The sequence below is a fragment of the Chlorocebus sabaeus genome, chromosome 9, assembly GCF_047675955.1.
Source record: "Chlorocebus sabaeus isolate Y175 chromosome 9, mChlSab1.0.hap1, whole genome shotgun sequence".
Lineage (NCBI taxonomy): Eukaryota > Metazoa > Chordata > Mammalia > Primates > Cercopithecidae > Chlorocebus > Chlorocebus sabaeus.
Genome location: NC_132912.1, coordinates 64,157,266 through 64,175,575, shown reverse-complemented (window position 1 = coordinate 64,175,575; position 18,310 = coordinate 64,157,266). Strand labels below are relative to the sequence as shown.

The following is an 18,310-nucleotide window of genomic DNA, read 5'->3' as shown; positions in this document are numbered from 1 at the left end:
ATTTGCCTCTTGCGAAGAATGAGAGCATTTAAAGAGGGATTCAGTGTCTGAGAATTACAGACCCACTTGCATTTTTTTTCAAACACTGGTACCTATGAATAAAGAAATAAAGACTTGATCAACATATAATTTGTTTCCCTGCTGTTCTTAGAGATTCATTTGGGAAGTAGAACAAAAGTCAGTATTTGACTCTGTTTTTAAGTAACCCAAGAATGCACATGTATCTTATTCATGTCCACTTAACATAAATGCAGCAAAACTCAAGTTTATTTGGGTTATCATATTTATGCTAATGCTCTGTACTTTAATCAGGTAGAAACTGACATGAAACAAAAGTTCCTTGCATGTTATTCACATTTAAGTGAAATTTCCTGTGTTTTAAATTTTTTTCTAATATGAAGAGTCAATTAAGAATCTAAGGCCATTAAAGCTGCACTTGCCTTGTTTAGGTTTCCATTTCACATTTATGACTTTCTATTTTTGTGAAAAAAGATCTGTAAATTTGAAAAATATGCATGTATCTCATTAAAAAAGTTTCCTAGCTCTAGCAACACTCAGCAAATCTCCAAAGAATGCAAGTTTAAAACATAAATATTTTAAGGCCCCATAAAATTGGCAGTGAATATTTTTCCCCCTTTAATACCATGTTCATTTCATTCCAGTTTACTACCATGATTATATTTTCCGAAGTGGCTTTTAATATAATACACAATTATTTCGTATGGGGTTGGGTAGGTCGCCTCATTAAGCCTGCAAAGATCAGGCTTCTTGTGATCCCCACAAATAGACTTGCATTTACTCCTAATTACAATGGCCCTCTTGAATTGTCCCAAGTTTATTAATATAAATAACAAGCTAAGCAAAATAGCCACAATTGAAAAGTTAGCAGGGCAAGATGACCAGGTCCCCAAACCTCACACAGAGCAGACTGTGGTATGTATGCAGTGGTGCCCTGCCACCTGTTGGCTCTGCTTACACATAACAGGGTATTGATGTCCCTCACGGTAGTGCAGTAACCCTCTCTGACCCCTATCCCTAGTTCACCATCCCCAAGAGAAAAGAAGAGGCCTTTGAGAATCCCAGGCTTTCTGATTTCCCCCATCATTCATTTCCTTGGCCACATGTTTCTTCTGCGAATGCTAAAAATTTATGGCTGAGCACATTAAGGGCAGTGCGAGTCCTTCTCTACTTCTGGATTATTTCAGAGATTCCTGTCATAAGGAAATCCAAGATGTGTCCTCAGCGGATTGCATGTGACAGCGTCTGCTTATATCTCAGGAATCTGAGGCATGATGGATAAACTGTCAGTTTTGAAGGATGATGTTTTCTCCATATTTCCATTATGAACTGGGCTGTCATCTCCTAATAAATTTCTTGCATTGGTATCAATTTATTTTTACAAGCAGAGGGTCTGATGTATTTGGGAAAGGCACTGACAGCAGATCTGGCCTAGCTTGACAGAGCTGGCTTCAACTCATTTTGGAAAAGTACTTTAGTTCCAAGGACAGAACTTGACCCGTAGCCCTCGAGATTAAAAAAAACCTCCATGAGAGGAAAAGAGACACATGAAGCAAGTTCCTTCTTTTAAGCCAAAATAAATCAAGCCTTTAGGACTACCATGACATAATATTATTTGTAAGACAGTCCTACAAACCCAGTTGAGATACGCCATGTGTAGCCTTCTCGTCTGGGTTAGATGAGACCATCTAAATATTGTTAGAGCATCACAACAATGCAGTAAATCGATGGATGAATTTGGGTTATAATGAAGTTAGGAATCTCACCATTTTTTCTCCCAGAAGGGATCTCAGTAGTGCTTTTCTGCTTGACAAGTGAGAAGCAAAGTTAATTCATATAATGCCTATTTAATTATGAAATATGGGCATGTCTCTGTTATGGCTACTGTGAAGGGCAGAAAAAGCTATACAACATTAGCTTTACCTCTCAAGAGACTTAAAGTCCAGTTGAAGAGATAAGATATTAAACAAAATTAGAGTGAAGTAAGAATAAATCATGGCTAACATCCATGAGCAGTGGCTAAGATGGTTGTCTCTTACCTTATTTAACATTTACCTTTATTGGGAAGGGAGGCAGCATAACATTGTATTGTCAAGACAGCGGCAAGTGGAGGCAAACTGCCTGGATTTGTGTCCCAGCTCTGCCAAGTAGTAGTTACCCAAGAACTTAAGTGAGAGCTTGGTCACGCGACTTAATTTCTCTGGTCCTCAGCTTCTTCATCTGTAAAACAGAACTAAGAGTTGTAACTCCTTCATGAAACTTTGTGAAGACTGAATAAATCAATACATGGAAAGTGTTTAACGCAGTTCTTGACACAAAGTAAGCACTAACTAAAAATGCAAATAAGTGTTAGCAGTTTTTAACTATCATGATCATGATTGTGACTATTATTACCATTATCACTGTTAGTCAAAATGTGGCTTAACGAGTTTAAGTAAATTGCCCAAGATGGAGCCTGCCTCTAAATCTTGATCAATAAGGCATCAGAGCACAGAAAACAGAGAGTTAAACGATATACAAATTGTGAATTAGTCAAGAACAGAATCCTTGAAAGCTTAGTATTTGTCTTACTCTTCTTTCCATTCCTAGACTATAAAATAGCCCTTTCTCCATAGCCTGAAACATACTTTAGAAGCTACTTGAAAGGTGATATATAGAGTGATGTGTAGGTAAATGCTTAACAGCCAAATCTCTGGGAAAAAAAGTGTGTGTATCACATGCATATATAATTTATTGCATTTTTTAGTTATATACATGATGTGTACAACACAATTAAAAATAAATAAAAATTGAATATATAATACTCTTTACAAAAAAATTCCTTACAATCACTTAATTGTCACAGATACTTTCAATGATCTTGACCAAACTCTTGTTATCTCGTATCTGTGGTTGCAATTGATGAACAACTGTAGTTCCAACTGGAATGCTGGTTGATATTCCTTTATCTTAATGAGTTTGTCAGAACTTTACTCATTTGTTAATGATATAACATACTTTGCTGAATTGGATAATAGTTTTTGAATACTGGAAGAATATTTTTTCAAATTTTTGTGCTATTCACAATGCTTTGCAATACCCAACAAAGCAACTTCTCAAATAATTAAGGAAGGATTATTAAATGAGAAGGAATATACTAATACCAAGGGTAATTTTTATAAAGGCAGAACATCCTATCTATAAATAAGCAATTATATTTAGCCAAAAATGTATGGAGCACAAGTTAATATTTTGCTACTATTATGCTACGACACAACATCCTTTTTTTTGTTGTTTTTAAGAGATGGAATTTTGCCATGTTGCTCATGGTTGGTCTCCAACTCCTGGGCTCAAGTGATCTGCCTACCTTGGCCTCCCAAAGTGCTAGAATTACAGGTGTGAGACATCATGCCCAGTCACACAACATTCTTTTAGGTTCTATCTGCTACATTAACGTTTTCTCCATCACTTTAAGTTTAGCAAATGCACACCAATAAATCAAGCTCTAACTTGTAGCATTTGCCAGTTTCTGCCGCAAATACTCCCACAGTGGCCAATGTCAAGCTACAAAGTGCCATCACCGAAGAGTTGGAAAGTGATTGCACATCATTATATAGTATTTTTATCATACAAATACAGTAGACTCAATTTCAAGAGCATAAATAACAGTAAAATTTTGTAAAATAAGAAGTGAGGAGTCTTGTTAAATAAGGTAATTTATTCAATTTTAAGTGTATATAATTTTAAATAATACCTGTGTTTAACAACTGACCAAAGTTCCTGAAACCTTAATAATTACTTCTTGTAAGCCAGTACAGGTTAACACTTACACACCCCTGTTTATTTGAACCCAAAAGGCCAAAGAGATCTGAAACACTAATTTGTCTACATTGCACAGCTAATTCTTTCATGTATTATTAAATAAGCTGATAGTTTTATTAGCACGCCACAAAATATGTTGCATATTAACATGAGTTGATTCATATCTCACTACTAACATATTACCTACCTTTGTATGTGCACTAAATAAGCCTAGGAGGGTTTTCTTTGCCAGGCACCTTTGAACATCAAGTTCATTGTACAGTGCTTAGGATTCAGGCTATGGAATCAAGCTGTGTTATTTCTCAATTCCGGTCTCCACATACTAGCTGGGTTTTCTTGGACAAGTACTATAGCCTCTCTCTAAATCTCAACTGCCTTACCTATAAAGTGGTAGTGTTAATGGTACTTGTGATGGCAGCTGCGGCCTGTCTGGAGCAGCTGCTTCAAAGGTGCTAGCTTCAGCGCGGGAGGAAGAGCTGGTGGGAGCCAGGAACAGACAAGAGCCCCACCCTCTACCCAGTTGGCGGGGCGGGAATCCGCACTCCTGTGTGCAGCTGCAGCTTCCCAGCCGTGTTCTAGACCCTGGCATCCCTGTGCTCTCAGGGGCCTGGGAAGCCCCTGCCCCTGTGGGCTTGGAAGTGCCTACTCCTGCTTCTGGGCCTCTCCCTGCTCCCGGTGCCCACTCCAGTGCAGAGCAAAGTTGTGACCAAGCCTGAGCGCTGTCGTGACCCAGCTGGGTTTGCGTGCACTCAGGGCGGCACTCACACACCAGTGCCCCCTGCTGCTTTGGCCCCCTCCAGACTTTGGGCGTCAGTGAGCGCAGGAAGCAGCCTAGGGGGTGCTGAGGGCAGCTCCCTGCGGGCCTGCAGACAACCCTCAACATGAACAGCCTGGCAAACGTGGAAGGCAGACAGGTCCCTAGGCGGAAGGGGGTGGATCCCCAGTGAAACCCCATCTTCAAAGGCTTGAAGCCTGGGGGCCGGGCTTCTAGTTCCGGGTGGAGTCCGCTGCCTGGAGTGAGAATTTATGATGCTTTTTCCGGCTGGCCCGTGGCAGCCCATGGACCAATCAGCACTCACTTCCTCCCTTCTGAGCCCATAGACACCCTCCCCACTCCAATGACCTGCCTCACTAAAGGAGCTACACACTGTGGGTCTTCTGAGAGCTATCCTTTCGCTCAATGAAGCTCCTCTCTGTCTTGCTCACCCTCCAAGTTGTCCACTTACCTCATTCTTTCTGGATGCAGGACAAGAACTCAAGATCCGCCAATGGCCGGACTAAATTAGCTGTAACGCAAACAGGACTGAAACATGCTTCCCCGCCTGCCACGTTGCAGGTGATGAGGAGAGAGGAGCTGTGGCCCTTCAGGGAGCCCAGACCTAGGGGCTCTCCAAACCAGGGCTGTGACGCCCTCTTTAGGGCTCTGTGGTTCCTGGCGTCTCCAAGCTTCCAGGCACCATGGCATTCCCTGGTGCCCATGGTGGAAGCTACTTGCAGGACGCCTGGTCTAGCTGCAGCCTCGCTTGGAGCCAGCGCCTGTACTGGCAGTTGGAGCTGCCTGCCTGCTGGTGCTGCGCAGCCAGCACACCTAGCTGTGCGCTGTGGCCTAACCCCGTGCTCACTCACGCATTCCTTGCCACTCCATGCCTGGCTCACCCTTGACAGATGTGGGATCTGGACCGGTAGTGCCAACCAAGCGCAGCCTGCTGGGCCAAGTGTGTGGAATGAGCCCAGTGAGTCCGAGCAAAACTCAAGCAAAGGTGCCACGGGCCGCAGAGGTTTCTGACTAGAAAAGTGACACCCCAAGGATCCTGTGACACTTGTATTATAAGGCTATTGATAGGGTTAAATGAAACAATGAGAGAAAATAAATTATAAAATGCCTGCGTATAATTAATGCTCAATAAATGTGATGTATATACCCCCACATTACTTGGAGGTTATATGACATATTGATTATGTTCTCTGTTTGAACATATGACACAAAGCAAATCTTCAGCAAGAATTAATTAGCAGCAAACTATTAATTTGTGCTCCATCATACTTCTTTGGATAAAGATATTTATTTGTAGATAGGATGTTCTGCCGTTATTAAAACTACCCCATGCTATTAGTAAATTCCTTCTCATTTGATAATCTTGTCTCAATGCTTTGAGAAGTTGTCCTGTTAGGTGCTGCAAGGCATTCACTGTCAAATTAGGACTGGCCCCTACAATCTTGATGTCTGCAGTTCTGCAGAAGGGACAAGTATCCAGTGGACAGTGAGGCAGGGGAGAATAGAGTAATGGTCAGAAGAAGAGCATCATGAAAACCTGAGGGCTCCAATGCAGAGAGAGTGTGGGGCTATGGCAACAGTTTGGGCTTTAGGAGTCAGGCTGACTTGGTTTCTAATCACACTTTGGACTTTAGAACTGGATAGCTTTGGACATGTTACTAATCTTTCCTAAGTCTCAGTTTTTTTCGTTTTTCAAATGAGAGGAATATAGGACATATCTCATACATTGGATAACCATTAGCATTTACTATATATTCAAGAAATATTAGATCCTGTCACACACTTTGCCTCCTTTCTTTACCATTTCCTTCTTTTTTCCTCAATTTGTATTTTTCCTCCCTTCTCTTTTTTCCTCTCTCCTCAATCTCTGATAGGGCAGATTGAAAAATATTTAATGGACTAGGCATTATTTCATATCAGCAATTGTATATGAGTAGTGTTTCAATTTGTAAATATTGTAAATTATAAGAAGTAATGATATGTTAAATAAAGTCTACAACACCAACCATCTTGATCATACTGCTAGCAAAAATATTTATTTTTTGAGATGGAGTCTCGTTCTGTCCCCCAGGCTGGAGTGCAGTGGCACGATCTCAGCTCACTGCAACCTCCGCCTCCCGGGATCAAACAATTCTCCTGTCTCAGCCTCCTGAGTAGCTGGGACTACAGGCGCATGCCACCATGCCCGGCTAATTTTGTACTTTTAGTAGAGACAAGGTTTCACCATATTGGTCAGGTGGGTCTCAAACTCCTGACCTCAGGTGATCCACCTGCCTCAGCCTCCCAAAGTGCTGGGATTACAGATGTGAGCCGCTGTGCTCAGCCCAAAAATCTTTTTATCTTTGCGTATTCTACCTATTCCAAATTTTATGTAGTTAAAAACCACAACCTATGTATTATTTTAATGTTTACTATGTTCACTTAATACTAGGTAATTAATATCTTTGCATCTTTCTCTTTCCTTTGTATTTATAGTTGTATTAGGTTACCAAAAGACATTATGATCACTTCCATAACATCCAATATTTAGATGATTTTATTTTTTCTTCTGTTATATAAGTGTCTGATAAAAATGTTTTGGAACCACTGCTCCAGTTGATTTGTAAGATCTTTAACAACTCTTACATTCTGTGATTGGATTAGTTATGTAATATCCCATAAGATGCCCAAGCCACAGGCCTTCCTTCCTTTTTTCCTTTCCTAGTTCTCTTCCTCCCTCCCTCCTTTTCTTTTTCCTTCCCTGCCTTTCATAACTATTTGTGAACTACTACTCTGGGCCAGATGCCACTGTGGGCACTGGCAGAACTGGGTGCCCTGTAGATCAGATAGAAACAAATGGGAAGCTCTGGCCCATTGCCTTCAAAAGTCTTTCTTATTCCAGAGAGGCTTTTGACACAATACTCCTCTCCCCACCAGCCTCTGCTGTGACCAGCTTCTTAGTTGAATTACCCTTCAGCACCCTCACTCAGCTTCACGGTCAGCTTTTGCCCAGACTCTGACTTCTTCTTCATTGGGATCTTTTCTTGGTCTCTTGGTTCCAGACTCACCCTCATCCCTTCCTTGCCTTTTGTTTTCCTCCCAAGTTCTTGGCTTCTTACTCTAGACAGGATATGGCTGTTCCTGCTTTCAAACCTGCCTATTATTCCCAACTTAATCTGTCTGTCAGTGACACCTTCTCCCTTGCTTTAGTGAAAGGCATGGTACCTTAGTCTGTGAGAGGGGTGGGAAGCTTCAGCCTTCTACCTGGTTCTTTAGTTTCTCTAACTTAATCCTTCGGAAGATGGCAAGTCTTTATGTTCTGATTCTGGCAACTTGGCCTGCACTTTCATGTTTAATTACAATCATGGTATGTAGTTTTATCTTTGACTTTAAAATGTTTTACTCATTCAGTTATCATGCATTGACTTCTTCCTATGTTTCTGGCAGTATGTTGGGCACAAGGGTTAATTGTATAATTAGTTTCAGAAAGTTCATATAGTTAACCTCTAAAGCTCTCTGTTAGTATGAATGAGAAATGGGTAAGGACATAACTACTGTTACAGGGGTTTAGATGTCATAATCAAGGTCAGGGACAACATTCTGTGATAATCCAGAGTATGGGAGTGTGAGGGACACGCTATGAGTTGATGGCTCTTTGTAACCAGTATTAATCATAGTATGATTTTTTTTTTTTATGACCCAGGAATGCAACCAATGTTCTCATTTTATTTTTCTTGGTATTCTTAGCACAGGGCTTGGCATATAGTAGGTGGTTATTAAATACTTGATAACTAAATGAGTGATGCTTTTTCTTATGAGAGAAAATAAATGTTTTTAGAAGAGTCAGCTTTATACCATGGTTTCAGGGAATGAATTGTGATGAAAAGTGAAGATTGCTTTTGCTCGAAAGAGGCTGACATATTTCCCAGACCCGGGATCACTTTCTGTGGTGTATGATTTAAGGGTGAGCGAACATGCCAAAGCACTCCACTTGAGTTGAGTGATGGGGAATGAGTTGTGGAGCTGTGGTCTTAGATGGTATTTTGTGAAAAATAGTGGGAGATTTATGGCTATTAAACAACTTTGTAGCTGGCCCCTTCTTGTTTCGAAGTCTGCCAAATCTCTTCTCCTGTGGTCTGTATCAAGTTCTTTCAGAGCGTCCATGACATTCAGAAATATCCACCGGACTGCAGTTTTTCATTGAATGCACCCATTGGAAAGGGGCTTGAATTTTACGCATTTATCATTTCTGGTAATCACTGAGTGAAATTCTCGCTTTGCAAGTCTGTTGTAGAATACACTGTATGTGCATTGAATCTTCTCCAAGCAGGTTGCCAAAGTTCTACCTTCCTTCTTTCTGTTATGGATATTGCAGAGTGCAGTATATTAGTGGCTCTTATCTTTATTGATGTGAGTTTTAAAAATTATTGGTAACTCTTTGATTGTGAGCAGGAGAAGAATCAAGTAACCTTCAGAATGCTTTGATGTATATTCAGCAGAAGGACTTATAAGGCCAGAATGAGTGTTTCAAGCCTTGCGGGGAAGGGGATACATATTTACCATCATCTGCTTTTTTCTATTCTAGAACTCACTCTCAGTAGCTCTAGAAGAAACAGAAATGGGATATTTCATCACAAAAAGCCAATCAGAGATGACATTCATCCATGTTGTACAAGTACTAGAGAACTGTTACAGGAATTTTTCTCTCATTATGGGTTCATGTCAATATAGGAGTGCATGGATTAGAAAAGAAATAGGGCCTTTTGGTGTTTTTTAAAAAATTTCAGGCTTAAGTCTGAGAAATTTCCAAAATGTAGAAAAGTTTTAAAAATAATGAACACATGTAGGGATCATCCAGAATTTGTGGTTTCTAATACTTTGACATTTTTTTAAAGTCTTCTTTAAATGATAGAAAGAACATCATATATACAGCTGAAGTTCCCCTCTCTCCACATCCCACTAGCCCCAGTCCTACTACACTGCCCCTTGGCAGAAGCAATCTTCTTCATGAATTTAGTGTATATTTTTTATAATTTTTAGATATTTCCATACATACATGAAATCAACAAACTTTATGTTTCCATAAATATTATATTACATTTATCATCTTGCAACCTGAATTTTCACTCTGTATTACATTTTTAGACCTATTCTAAGTGAGATATAGAAATCAGGTTTGTTTCTCTTAAATACTAAATATTATTTGGTCTTATTGACATACAACATTATATTTATTTATTTTCCTCATCGACAGACATTTGAGTTAATTCCAGTTTCTTCTGTTATAAATAATGCTGCAATAAACATTGTTTTATGTCTCAATTTGCAGATCCATGTGAGATTTTCCATAGAGTATATATTTTAAGTGAAATTGCTGCACCAATTTTCAATTTTATTAGATATTGCTAAGTTACTCTTCAAAGCAGTCGAACCAATGTACATTCTCACTAGCAAGGAATGAGAGGATAACAGTTTCTTTTTCCTTTGTTCTCACTAGTACTTGCTATTGTGAGACTTAAAAGTTTGTCAATATGATGAGTGGAAAAATCATATCTTGTTTTAATTTGCATTGCCCTTAGTCCTAGTGAATTTCAGCAACTTCTCTTATGTTCATTGACTGTTCAGGTTTTCTCATCTTTGAATTTCCAGACATTTTCTTTGTCTATTTTTCTATAATATTTTCTATTGATTTAAAGACATTCTTTTTTTTATTTGGATATTAATTATTTATTATAGATATTGCAAATATTTCCTGACAGGAGAATTTTAAAAGTAAAATGTAAAACTATAATTCCTTGCCATAGGCATTTACAAAATATGGCAAGAGCCGGGTGTGGTGGCTCATGCCTGTAATCCCAGCACTTTTGGAGGCTGAGGAAGGTGGATCACCTGAGGCCAGGAGTTGAAGACCAGCCTGGGCAACATGGTAAAACCCTGTCTCTACTAAAAATGCAAAAATTAGCTGGATGTGGTGGCATGTGCCTGTAATCCCAGCTACTTAGGAGGCTGAGGCATGAGAATTGCTTGAACCAGAGAGGCAGAGGTTGCAGTGAGTTGAGATTGTGCCTCTGCACTCCAACCTGGGCAACAGAGTGAGATTCTGTCTCAATAACAACAACAAATTTGCCAAGGATTCAAATATTTGAGAGTCTTTATAATCTTCAAGATTCAGATTTACTCAGATTTGCTTATTCTCATTTTAGGCATATCTTCTTAATCCAGGCAAAAGAAAACATTATTTAAATTTTACATTACTGCATACTCAGTATACAATGGGTATACTGGCTCAGTTTCAAGGCGAGTTCTTTATTCTTTGGCAGATACTGTATAAATGTAAGACATTTTCTTGCCCACTTCTTTCATATGATAATTGTGTCTTTCTGAATTATGCTTCTAATCCTAAGGTTCAGTGAACATCACTATTGAAAGGATCACATGGGCTTCATTTTGAAAAAAGCCAAGTCAAAGAGCTGATAGTTGGAACATTGATTTGTAGTCGTTTTCCTAAACATCCAGCCATAGAAGTCCCACCAAAAGGCATAGTTTGCAAAATCATTCTTTCCTGGATTATTTTCCATGATGTGAGTTTATCAATGGACACTGAGCAGAAAAGTAATTAAGTGCTGGTCATAGAATGATGACTGCAAAACAACAGAAGCCACACCATTTTTTGCTCTACCTAAAATACGAAACAAAACTAAATATCTCTTTTACGCTTGGTTACAGAATTCTAATGTGTGGCACAGTCAGAGGTGTTTCCGAAAAGGTGGCATTTGTTCCAGTAATTGTAGAAAAAAGCTGTCATCAAATTGTCAACAGCCCAAATCGAGATTAAAAGTTCTAAGAAATATCACAACACAACAAACTAAAACTCATATTGGATTTTTGGGTCTTTTTTTAAAGTGATGAGATGGAGCAGAAATATTGACAGCTATGGTTTCCTATGGAGGAAGTATGATAGATCTAGGAAGGATGACCCCTGTACCCTCACCCCATATATCCTGCCTCAAGCGTTAAATAGATGTCATATTTAGGATACTATCATCATGTTTCATTCATCATGTAGAAATTACAGGAGACCTTGAATACCCAATAGAGAGATACTTGGTGACTGTAGTATTTGATTTTTAATCTAATTTTGGGCTCCACATTCTTGTAGTGTGCTAAAAAGTGGAAAAGTCTTTCCTACTTTAAAACACGTTTTTCTTGATGACTAAGCCTTTATTTCTGTGGACCCAATAGTCTTGGATCCAACTTGAAACACCATATATTTGCCTTGGAGCTGGAGTGAAGAAGTGTTACCTGAAAACTGTTTTCTACCTAGGGACAGAGCTTCTGATTTTGCTGCACTCTCTTCCTGTAAGTCTCCACTGAAAGCCGCTTAGTCAAATGTCTCAAATGTCAGAAATGAAATTTAAAGGGTTTTTCTAGCAAGTAGGTCTAATCTCCTACTTAGTTTTGATTCCTATAATATAGGTAATCTCTTTGGAGAAAAGGCCTGCTTTTAGGAGGGCAAATATATCACATAGAATGTATTTCCTACTCCGGAAAGAAAAATGTAGCATTAATGAAATTTACTTTTTCATGAAGCTTGGAAAGATTGTAAGCTTCAGATTTTGATCCTAGCAGATGTTCTTTTTGGGATATTAAAAAAAAAAGCTGCATTTGATTTAGGAATCTCAGTTAAGAGTTACAGTGGTAATAATGCTTCTTGCTACTAGCAACCACACTGTGAGTGTGGCATACTGGCCATTGGTTCTGAGTGATAGCTGACCCCAAGCTGAAGTACTTTCTTTTGGCTTTAGCTCACAAGGATGTTGGGTTCTGAAAAGAGAGCCTTAGCAGCTTGGCCATCTCAGACACCGTTCTATGGTTAAAGAGTTGTCTGCATGCAGTGAAAAAGCATCATCCTAGATGTATCTTATGTTATTTTCTTTTAGGCCTTGGAGTGACACATTTGTTGATAAGCACTGCATCCCAAATCCAAATTTCAGACGTATTTCTCATTGCTGTTGTTAAACTGAGCCAGAATCCCCAGTGCACAACATAAGACAATTTATATCTTTTCCTATGGTGACTTCATTCTGCTGAGTCTTTCATGCCACTGGGCTCATGGAAGTCAGCCCTGGTTTTCCCCATTTATTCCTAGGGGCAGAACTTAACCTCTTCACTAGTATCCAAAGAAATCTGCCTATAGCCAGCCTTTACTTTGTGGGAATTACTGGATGAAGGCCTGATGGAAATCTAAGCCTTTAACTTTTCCTGTCTTCTGCCTGTCTCTTTCTCCTCCTCCCTCTCCTTTCATTTCAGCACATAAACCGCCCCCTTTTCTTAGAGCTATTCCATATGTACCGAGGCCCCTCAAAGCTTTGGATCTTACCCAACACTTACCAGAATATTATCTCAACAAAAATAACTCTTGCTTCCTAAGAAATATCTTGGTGGATAATTTTCTCCAAGCTTAGATCCCAAGGAGACAAGTCTAGGTAAATGAGGAGTTTGGTATTTGGTGTTGCTTCCTGTTGACTTTGTTTATGTCACACAGGCTTCCAGTGAGGACACTGCCGGCTCCCCGAAGCTCCACTACACGCCCTTGCCTTCTGCTTCCAGGGAACTCACCAGTCACCAAGGTTGGAACTCAGCATTTTATTGCTCTCAGTGGGTGCAGGGAGGGACACTTGGCTGTACAGAGCTCTGGCTCATTACTGCTGCCTCGGCACTTTAGAAAGAACACAGTGCTTTTTAAGTCCTTGATGAGAAAACCATACCTGTCACACGTAGTGATTTTAACCTGTATTAAACAGAATTTAGTGGCAGTCTACTCAGGAGGCAAATAAATCTACGGTATAATATAATTTTGTGATTTTTTTTCTTTAAATAAAGAGATTAGAGTACTTAAAAATTATCAAGGAGGTGTTAACTCCAGTATTAGTGATGGAGAGAAATTGGGAAACTCACTAACATTTATAAAAGTATCATTGTTTGAGAATATAACGACATCTGTAATTTCAAAATGAATGAACTCTACGTTTTAACTAAAAGGAATTCCAGTTTGCCTGGCAACATTGAGAGAAGCCATGTGCAGTTTTTGCTGAATTCCCTTATTCTCAAAGCGTTAATTTGGTTTACTCAGTTTTACCAAAGCCTTGCATGTCTGTTGCCATCTCTAGAGTCTTCAACTTCAAAAGCAGACAGAACACTGACATGAAATATTTGAAAATGTCTTATTCCTAAGCTGGCTGTTTTAAGTATTGTTTCCCCAAGAAGGAAATTCCACTTGTACATGTAAAGGGGAAAGCGAACAGGGACTATTCCAGCATTGTAATCCCAGCAGCATTGCAGGATGAGCAGGTGGAACAACAGGCTGTGTAGATGCTCAGAAAGTAGTGAACCTGACCCTCCGAGTCACCATCTGGGCTCTGGGCAAATGGGATACTTGTATTCTGCAGGAAATGAAGAAGAGAGTAGTGCAGGATTTCCAGTGTCTGTGGCTTGGACCTGTGTTGCCTTTTTGGTGTCTGGGAATCAATAGAACTTTTCTACATTTAAATATACTTTAGTTAATTTTGTAAAAAATCAATTTTGCTCAAAGTTGGGGGAATAAGCTGCTGCCAACATGCTGTGTTTTGAGGGGTCTGAACAGGTCTCTTTCACTGAATATCCTTTTGAAGGTCTTAAGCATACATCCCTTTCGAGACTGTTTTTGGGGGAATTTCCCTAAAATGACACCACATCTAGATGGAGCAACAAATTAACTCTTAAATTAGCTTCATATCCTCATGTGTTTATTTATTGTTTTCTGTATTTGAATAAGGGTATTTTTACTTTAGAGTCTATTGAATAAGTTGCATAGAAACCGAAGTCTCAGAAACCTCCCAGCCACTTGTAAAGCTTATCTGGCCATGAAATTGAGATTTCACATTGGGGAGATATGATCAGATAGATGATAATCATTAGGAATAGGGCAAATATCATCTGTCATTTTTAACAGTAATATAAAGAATCTGAGACTTGAAGGAAGGAAATATAACACGATATAGTTTTAAGATATTTGGAATAATATTTGGAATATGGAAAAATGCCTAAAGTTGTTAGAGTTCAAATAAGTGCTCTTGGATGATATTAGGGCCTAACATCAATGAGAGAAACATAAAGACATTTTTTAAAGGGAGCCAACACAGACATCTCAATTTTACTGAAGAAAATCCCTACACATTTAACACATTGGTTTCCTGATCAGTGCTGACTTGGTTGTTGATAAAAGCAAGTCTGCACCATCAAATGATCTTTGGGCTGATGGCCATAAGGAGACCAATAAAGAGAAGACCAAGGAAGTTCATTAAAGCTAGATTATTGAACTGATCTGTGCAGGAGAAAGGTGAGACTAATATATTTCAGCTTGGCATAAACCAATTTGGCTTGAATCAACTTGGCTTTCCCCAAATGAGAAAGTCATTATTTTTTGGCACTAAAATGAAACCACTTAATACTATCTCGGTGTTTTAATATTTAAGAGAATTATTTCAAGTTTCTGATCATGTAAATCACGAAACTATTTGAATGTCATTTGTTAATACCTTCATGCAACCAGCTTACAAACATTTATGCAGAAGGGGGCCTTTCATGGTGTGAGGACAAATTACATCAATTCTTTCTCAAGTGAAATTCTCCATGATGTCTGAAACTTTTGTCTATACAGTCCTCACTGGAAGTTCTATTTGCAAATAATTTTTTATTCATCCAGTTCCCAATCTCTTTTCCTTCTGCACCAACAACTACAAAAACTGGCGGGCAGTAGTTCATGTGCAAATTGCTATTTTTCTGTACATGCCATTTTCCCTTTACTTGTCCTTTTATGTAACTTCCAATGTCGAGTATGATAGGCCCAAGATTCATGTCCTAAAAACTGTAGATTCAAATGCAAAGGAAGTCCAGGCTTAGAATAATGATCAGGAGACCTGGGACTCAATTCTTCCATCTGTTACTTATAGATAATCCATATATCACAGGGATAGTAACATGTCGTACTTTGCTTCCTACATGAAACTTTTACTGATCTGAGTTATGTTGATTTTTTTCTTTCTATAGCTACATCTGATATTTGTTTCTATCTTCCAGGTGCAATTGTTCATATTCTACTTTGTATGATAAAGGTCAGGTTCTGTGTGTCTTAAACTCCTTATAAATGAAAACTTCCTGAGAGGTAGCAGTAAGTCCAAATCATCTTTTTTTTTTTTTGAGATGGAGCCTCACCCTGTCACCCAGGCTGGAGTGCAATGGCACAGTCTTAGCTCACTGCAACCTGCCTCCCGGGTTCAAGTGATTCTCCTGCCTGAGCTTCCTGAGTAGCTGGGATTACAGGCACGCACTACCACACCTGGCTAATTTTTTGTATCTTTAGTAGAGACAGGGTTTCACCGTGTTGACCAGGGTGGTCTCAAACTCCTGACCTCATGATTCACCTGTCTCGGGCCCCCAAAGTGCTGGGACTACAGGCATGAGCCACCGCGCCCAGCCTCATCTTCTCTTTGATATCACTGGCACTGCCCATTCTTCAGGTATCAGCTTATATATCACAGCTCCAAAGGAAACTCCCCTGATCCCCCCTACACACTTATATTAGGCCAGTGTTCCCTGTTCAGGGACTATCTTCCTAGATGGGCCATAAGCTGCTGGAAAGAGTGGTTGTGATTACATATGTTCACCACCTTATCTGCAATGCCTGGCACAGGGCTTCCTACCTAAATGGAGTTCCATATATATTTGTTCAGTAAAGACTGAGTAATAGAAACCCAGGGGAAGCATGAGTATCTTAGTCACCTCTGCAAGGTAACTTGATTGCATGTGAGAAAGGAGACCCTGCCTCCTTTGGGGGTGAACACACTAAAGGGAAAGGTCTAGCTGTGTGGACCTCAGACTTCAATTCTGTTGCTTTCATAAACCCAAACCATCAGGGATGGGTGTCATATGTGTTGATTCATTACCAGAGAGCATTTAGTCACAAAGCCTAACTTCTAAATAGTTGATTATTTTAATGTTGTAGTTTTCAAGCATTGGTAGTTTGACGGTAGGGAAGGGAATAGGATGAATTGAAGTAACTGATGGAATTATTTTACTAGAACAGAAACTCTCAAGGAAGGGGTCAGACTCTCAGTAAGGTAAAGATTGTGGTACACACATGGATTTAGAATGGTCCACCTGAATTCTCTCTGAGAATGCTGCCCTGGGTTGGAGCATATCTTTGGAATGAGGAGGACACGGGGATGTGTCAGTAATCTCAGTTGTTCCCTAGTGACAATCTACATATTGTGTCCTTGGCTGTGTCCATGTTATGAGGAGTGCTAAAATATCTGTTGGAGAAATGTCCCTTTAAATATGTTATGAGTACAGGACATGCCCTAGCATGCCAGGTATTGCCGTTCTTTACCTAGTAGCTCTTAGAAGTAGAATTCACATTTGTACAGGGCATTGTATCTTTTGGGGAAAACATTTCTATTTAGAATGTAAACTATATCATCCTTAAGAAAACCTTATAAAGTGGGGAGGGCAAATATTATTCCCATTTAACAGAGGGAGACATCAAGAATTACTGGGGATGATGGAGCAACTCAACAACAGGCAAGGGAAACAAAATCAAACCCTGTGCCCTTAATTCTCAGGTCACCCCTGACTTTTGTCCTTTACCCAGTGCATATGAAGCAAATGTAGGTAGGACTAACTGTGGCCTTGAGCTGGAAGGAAGAGGAGAAAAAGTACAGGTAGAGGCATGGCCTGGAAATGTTCACCACTGCCTTGCATTTCCAAAGCCTGTGCTAAGGCTGCTAGGAGATACTTGCCTGCCTCTGTCAAAGAATTGCATTACTCCTGCTCCACCATTCTTTATTTTTAAATTACAGAACAATAAAATCAGGAGTGGAGAAGGTTTGAAAACAAAAAGGGACAATGCTCCATGTCAGTCTGAATGGGGAAAATAGAAGGCACTCTATGTATTCCAGTAATGAAGAGTTTTAATGGAAGGAATTAGAGGTGCTGCCACCACCCAGTCTCAACCTCAGCACTGAACCGGTGATTCTCAGCAGCTTGCTGGAAAGTTTCTGTGGATCACAGGAACACCTAGGCATCTCTCACTGACTTTCTTTATCTGAAGCACCTGTGCGGGGATTCTCACATTCACCTGGAGACTGTTTCAGTCATTGCCATTATCCATACGTTGCTCTGCTCCTCCTTTTCTCTAGATTTCCAGATCATACTCCAGCATCTCTCTTAGGCCAACTCTCACCTAGGCTGATTCACTGAAGGTGATTCTGAGATATACAGTTTTCAGTTCTCCCTTGAAGCTACAGAGAAAACCTTAGAAGAAGGCAGATGGTGGTAATGCTAAAACGGATAATCCAGCACATCTACCATAACCCCGCCTTGCCAATAGCTATCACGTGGAGGATCTCATTTCAACTTGTCTGCATACACGTTTTGCAAGATAATTGCAAGCCTAGTGAATGCCCCCTAATTATTTATTTCCTGATGCTTATACTATAGTCTTGAAGGTATGCCATAGTTAGCTTGCCATATTAAACATTGGACTTGAAATGTATAAAAGAAAGAAAGCAAAAAAAAAAAAAAAAAAAAAAATGAGAGGAAATTTGCTGTGAAACTTGCTTAGAGATAACCTTTCTACTTTGACTATTGTTGGCAATCTTGCCATTATTTTTATTGACACAGTTGTTAGGTACTCATCTT

General features: G+C 39.6%; 1 protein-coding gene across 1 annotated transcript in view; it reads left to right on the top strand.

Moving 5' to 3' along the window:
• LRMDA (leucine rich melanocyte differentiation associated) overlaps positions 1-18,310 on the top strand; it is a 1,120,905-nt gene that overhangs the window by 870,070 nt on the left and 232,525 nt on the right. Inside the window, exon 6 of the mRNA XM_073019038.1 lies at positions 13,119-13,203. Within this exon, the coding sequence (XP_072875139.1) occupies positions 13,119-13,203 (85 nt within the window). The remainder of the gene's footprint in view (positions 1-13,118; positions 13,204-18,310) is intronic.